This window comes from Mobula hypostoma, chromosome 10, assembly GCF_963921235.1.
Source record: "Mobula hypostoma chromosome 10, sMobHyp1.1, whole genome shotgun sequence".
NCBI classification, from domain to species: Eukaryota; Metazoa; Chordata; class Chondrichthyes; order Myliobatiformes; family Myliobatidae; genus Mobula; species Mobula hypostoma.
The window spans coordinates 61,235,396-61,241,395 of NC_086106.1; the positions used below are offsets into that span (position 1 = coordinate 61,235,396).

Sequence of the window (6,000 nt, forward strand, 5' to 3'; positions counted from 1 at the left end):
TGTAACAAAAGTGAAAAGATGCAGTCCCAGCACTGACCCCGAAAGAACTCCACTCATCACCAGTAGCCATTCTGAAATGTTCCCCTTTGTACCCAGTCACTGCCTTCTGCCAGTCAGCTACTCTTCTCTCCATATGAATACCTTGGCTCTAACACCATGAGTTTACTTTCTTTAGTGTTCTTGTGTGCTGCACCTCGTCAAAGAACTTCTGAAAGTTCTAGTAAATAACGTCCACCAACTCCCCTTTGTCTAATCTGTGTGTTACCTTCTCAAATAATTTTCACAGGTCTGTCAGGTATGATATCCCCTTAACGAGATTTGCCCTATTTTATCATGTATTTCCAATTACTCAGGCATTTCATCAATAATTAATTCTAAAATTGTTGGCTTTTGCCTTCCTCCCTTCTTAAACAAGGCTACCAGAATTGCTTTGTGCTTGGAAGATGGTTTAGTTTTATAAGATGACAAAGATGATTTCTTTATATGGCAATAGATGTTGTATACATGGACCTTACAAAAGCTTTGCACATGGTAAGATGATCCAGAAGATTAAGACACTTGGGATCCATGATGACTTTACAGACTGGTTTCAAAATTGGCTTGACGAAAGAAGAAAGAGAGTAGTGATGGAAAGGTTTTATTCTGACTGCAGGTCCGTGACTACTGAATTTCTATGAACATCTTTGATGAGACCTCTGTTGTTCATGATAGATAAAAATGAATTGGATGAATATGTAGATGGGTTGATTAGTAAGGTTGCAGATGGCACAAAAATTGGCAATGTTGTTGATAAGAAGGAAGGTTGTTAAAGGGTACAAATCAGTTGGAAATTTGGGTGGAGAAATAGCAGTTGGAGCTTAACTCAGACAAGTACAATGTTTTGCATTTGGGAGGTCAAACATAAAAGGAAAGTTTACAGCAAATGGTACATCTCTTTGGAGCATTAATGTAAAATGGAATTTAGGGTGCAAGACCATAGCTCCTGCAAGTGACAACTTTCAGGGAGCTATGGTCTTAAGAAATCAATGTCAATGTCAAAGTCAACGCAGATTTATTATCGAAGTCCAAAAACTGTATGTTACCATATACTACCTCGTCATTAACTTATCTTGCAGGCATTTATAGGAAACTAAAGAAATACAATAGAATATATGAAAAAATACACATAAACAAGGACTGACAAGCAACCAATGTGCAAAAGAAGACAAACTGTAAAAACAAAAAAAAAATACTGAGAACATAAGTTGTGAAGTCTTGTAAGTGAGTTTATAGGTTTGTCAAATTAGTTCAAAGTTGGGTTGAGTGAAGTTATATACTACTAGTCTACTACTCTCTGTGTAAAAGTTATGGCTTGTAAATCTCATTTAATGTTCCCACTTCTTGCCTTAAAGCTATGCTCTCTAGCATGTGACATTTCCACCCTGAGGAAAATTATTCCGACTACGTATCCTATCTATGCCTCTCAAAATTGTATACACTTCTAGCAGATTGCCCCTCAGCCTTCAGCATTCCAGAAAAAGAAATCCAAGTTTGTCCAACCTCTCCTTGTAGTTAATACTCTCTAATCCAATTAACATCATGGTGCTGCTCTTCTGCACCCTCTTCAAAGTCTCCATAGCCTTCTTGTGGTACAACAACCAGAAGTACATAAAACACTCCAAAATGTGGCATGAACCAAAGTTTTATATACCTGTAACTGCAATATGACCTTTCAGATTTTATTTCAATACCTGAAACAGGGATGCTGTACAACTTCTGCAGATCTATAGAAAATGGTGGATACAGTCCAGTTCATCACAGGCAACGCCTCCCCACCATTGAGCACGTCTACATGGAGCACTGCCACAAGAAAGCAGTCTTCATCATCAAAGACTCCCACCATCTAGATCATACTTTCTTCTTGCTACTACCGTCAAACAAGAGGTACAGGAGCCTTAGGGTCTGCACCACCAGGTTCAGGAACTGTTATTATACTGCAATGATCAGGCTCCTGAACCAGTATGGATAACTTCCATTTGGAATTAACTGACAGCATTCAACATTCCTGCCAATTCAGGAGTTGACACAGCAGACTTGCAAGGAAGTTATAAGATTCACTTTTATTGCTCAAAGTGCCCAACAAGCATCAACAAGGGAGTAGAAATGAAATAAAAAGGGGCAAATCTGAAACACCTGTGCAGCTTAGGACTTGAAAGAATTCTGCCCAGATGTTTCCACAAGAATATAATTTGAAAAAGAGAGGATGTAGAGTCACAGAGAAGTACAGAACCGAAACAGGTCCCTTGGCCCATCTAGTCCATGCCAAAATCATTTAAACTGCTTACTTCCCTTGACCTGCTCTAGCCCTTCATATCCCTGCCATCCATGTACCTATCCAAACTTCTCTTAAATGTTGAAATCGAGCTTGGATGCACCACTTGTGCTGGCAGCACATTCTACACGCTCATGACCCTCTAAATGAAGAAACTTCCCCTTATGTTCTCCTTAAACTTTTTACCTTTCACCATTAACCCATGACCTCTGGTTGTAGTCCCATCCAACCTCAGTGGAAAAAGCCTGCTTGCATTTCCCCTATATACACCCCTCATAATTTAGTATACCTTTGTCAAATCTCCTCTCAATCTTCTATGTTCTAAAGAACACTGTCCTAACCTATTCGATCTTTCCTTATAACTCAGGTCCTCCAGACTCAGTAACATCTTTGTAAGTTTTCTCTGTACTCTTTCAACCTTGTTTACATCTTTCCTTTAGGTAGGTGACCAAAATTGCACACAATACTCCAAATTAGGGTCACCAATATTTCATACAACTTCAACATAACATTCCATCTCCTGTACTCAATCATTGATTTATGAAGGTCAATGTGCCAAAAATCTTTCCTTATGACCCTGTCTACCTGTGCCACTTTCAACAAATTATGGACCTATATTCCCAGATCCCCTTGTCCTATCACACTCCTCAATGCCCTACCATTCACTGTGTGAACAAATATAACAAATAGTCAGATTATATCATGGGTGGTGGAGCACCCAGGATAAACCAGTCATCTTGTCATATGCTTGTCCTCTCTCCTTTTCATCTGATGTTCATTTAAGATGGTTTGTTTGAAATATTCTACTGTTTCATTATATCCTTCCAATTATCTCTTGCAGGTATTTCGATGCCAATCCTTGTCATTGGCCTTGAAGATGAATCCAGGGTTTTTATTGTTAACAGCTGCATTATTAATGAAGAAAGCTTTATGCTAGTTGGCTCTTTTGTAGCTTTTTTTATCCCACTGATTATAATGGTTTTTACTTACTGCTTGACGGTACAGATTTTGCAGAAGCAGATCAGTGTCTTTCTAGGTGACCAAAAACATAAGCGAACAAACTTGCATGTTTTTAAAAAGGGGAACTTAACCGAAAATGCGGCAATGATAGAAAGATCAGAGACGCCAGAGAAAACTTCAAGGTCACCCTCAAGTAAGGAAGCTAAACTGTTTTGGAAAGGGGCTATGCAATCAATTAGCAATGAACAGAGGGCTTCAAAGGTGCTTGGAATTGTATTCTTCCTGTTTGTGGTTATGTGGTGTCCTTTCTTCATCACTAATGTCCTGTTCGTCATCTGCAAAAATTCCTGCAATGAAGGCATCATCGGAGAACTCCTCAATGTGTTTGTATGGGTTGGTTATACCTCGTCTGGTGTCAATCCATTGGTTTATACACTCTTTAATGGAGCTTATCGCCGAGCCTTCTCCCATTACATTTGCTGTCAATACGGAGGAAACAAAAATCACTTCACTGTTACTGCCTCCATGTCAGCAATACATGAGAGGAATTTTGAAATGACCAGCATAAACAATGGAAATAAGTCACCGAGCAACAGACTTAGTGCCCCTGAGGAAAGACTACATGTGACAGTAGAATCTACGGTATCTTCTATAGACAACTGCATAATTATCAGTGAAAAAGTTAGTTGTGTGTAAATAGAACATGGAATACCAAATCTTCAGCTGTCTATTTAATTTGGCCTAGCAAACTAGGCTATGAGCATGTAAATTGTGGCATAGAATCTAAGGCCATTGGTTGTTGTAATGTTGGCCCTAATATGCTAGGCCCCTATCTGTGGCTGATGTGAGGCCTAGAAGGCCAGCCTGTTAGTCTGTTATATGTGGCCTAGCATACTAGACCGTCATTTGCATGTGTTTTGGACTGAACTTTACTAAGCTGTAAACCCTGTGTATTGTATGGCCTACACTACAAGGCAAGAAACCCAAGTAAAAGTTGAACAAATATACTTATTGCTCAGAAAATGGTCATGAGAACAAGGAACAGGACCAGAAATAGGTAAATCACCTCTTCATGCTTGCCCAACCGTTCATGGCTTGTATAATCTTGATCTCAACATCACTTTCACACGCTCTTCCTCGTAGTTCACATATTTGTACACCTCTGCCTTGAATATGTAAAATGGCTCTGCTTCCACAGCATGTGACCATTTATAAGAAGAAAATTTTCCTCATATCCTTCTTAAATGGGCCTTTACGGTGAGGAAGTTCAGCCTAATGTGAATGCCCTATGTGGAAAAGATAGCCATTCAGCATCCATCCCATCAGACCCCTGTGGAATCGTATATGTCACAATAAATTCACTTTCATTCTCTATGCTGCAATGAGTTTAGGCTTAACAAATCATTTGTATCCAACTCTTTCATCCCAGCAATCAACCTGATGAACCTTTGCTTAATTACTTCCAACGGAAGTATATCCTTCCTTCAATATGCAGACTAATAGTTTACACAGTATTTTAGGTATGCCTCTCAGCAGTGCCCTGTAAAGTTGCATCAAGATTCCATGCCTTCATAGTCCATATTCTATGCAATTAAGGCCAATATTACATCAGCTATCCTAATTATTTTCTGTACCTACATAGTAACATATTGTGCTTCATGTACCAGTAACTTTGTATGAAACCAAGGTAGTCTCATTCCATTTATCCACTTCTTTCCATAGTGGATAACTTCCTGCATTATATCTCAACTGGCAATTTCTTGCTCACTCACTTAACCCATATGCCTCCTTGTGTCCTTCCTTCTCATATTTTCCTACCATCTCTAACTTTCCATTATTAGTCAACCTGGCTAATTTTGACCCTGATCTTTTCATCCAAGTCATTTATGGAGATTATATATAGTAGAAGCTCCTGCAGTACTACTTGTGGTATCACATTAGTTACTGATGCCAATCCAAAATTGACCAATTAATCCCAACTTTATGTTTTCCGTTAGCCAGTCCTCTCTTACATAGAACATAGAACAGTACAGCACAGGAATGGGTACTTCAGCCCATGATATCTGTGTCAAACATGATGCCAAATTAAACTAAATCTCTTCTTTGTATACTTGATCCATATCCCACTACTCCCTGCATGTTCATGTATCTACCTAACAGCCTCTTATATATCACAATCATGTCTTTGTGCCCAAGCAGCTTATCCAGGTCTCTGTGTAAAGAAACAAATAAGTTGTCCCAAATATTTGCTTAAACTTTCCCCTTTCACTTTAAATGCATACTATCCACAACAGCATGTATTCTCATTGTGTGCAGTAACCTTTCAGAAATCTAAGAATACTATTATCTAAAGCACCATTATATCCTCAAAAAATGGGGCAAACTTGTCAAACACTGTTTCCCTCTCATAAAGCCATTTTGACCCTGATTTTCTAAATTTCCTATTGAAGTCGAGTATTTTCCCAATGACGAATGTTGGGCTAACTCACTGACCATTTCCTCTTTTCTGACTCCTTTTTTCAATTAGTTGTATTTTTCAGTCATCTGAGGCATCTCCAGGGACAGGGGAAATTTGGGAAATTACAATCAATGCATTCACTTTCTCCAAAGCCACTTCCTTTAAGATCCTCAGAAGGAAAGCCATCTGGTCTGGGAAAATTCTAGCACATCTAGTTTCATTAGTTTGCCTAGTATTTTTTTTCAATAATAGGGTGTGCTTTAAAGTTGTT

At 38.8% G+C, this 6,000-nt stretch overlaps 1 protein-coding gene across 1 annotated transcript in view; it reads left to right on the forward strand.

The window, feature by feature from the left end:
* The window catches only part of LOC134353322 (5-hydroxytryptamine receptor 2A-like), a 337,337-nt gene extending 332,890 nt beyond the window's left edge, over positions 1-4,447 (forward strand). Inside the window, exon 5 of the mRNA XM_063061358.1 lies at positions 3,153-4,447. Within this exon, the coding sequence (XP_062917428.1) occupies positions 3,153-3,967 (815 nt within the window). The 3' untranslated portion in view covers positions 3,968-4,447. The remainder of the gene's footprint in view (positions 1-3,152) is intronic.
* The last annotated feature ends 1,553 nt before the right edge of the window (positions 4,448-6,000 follow it).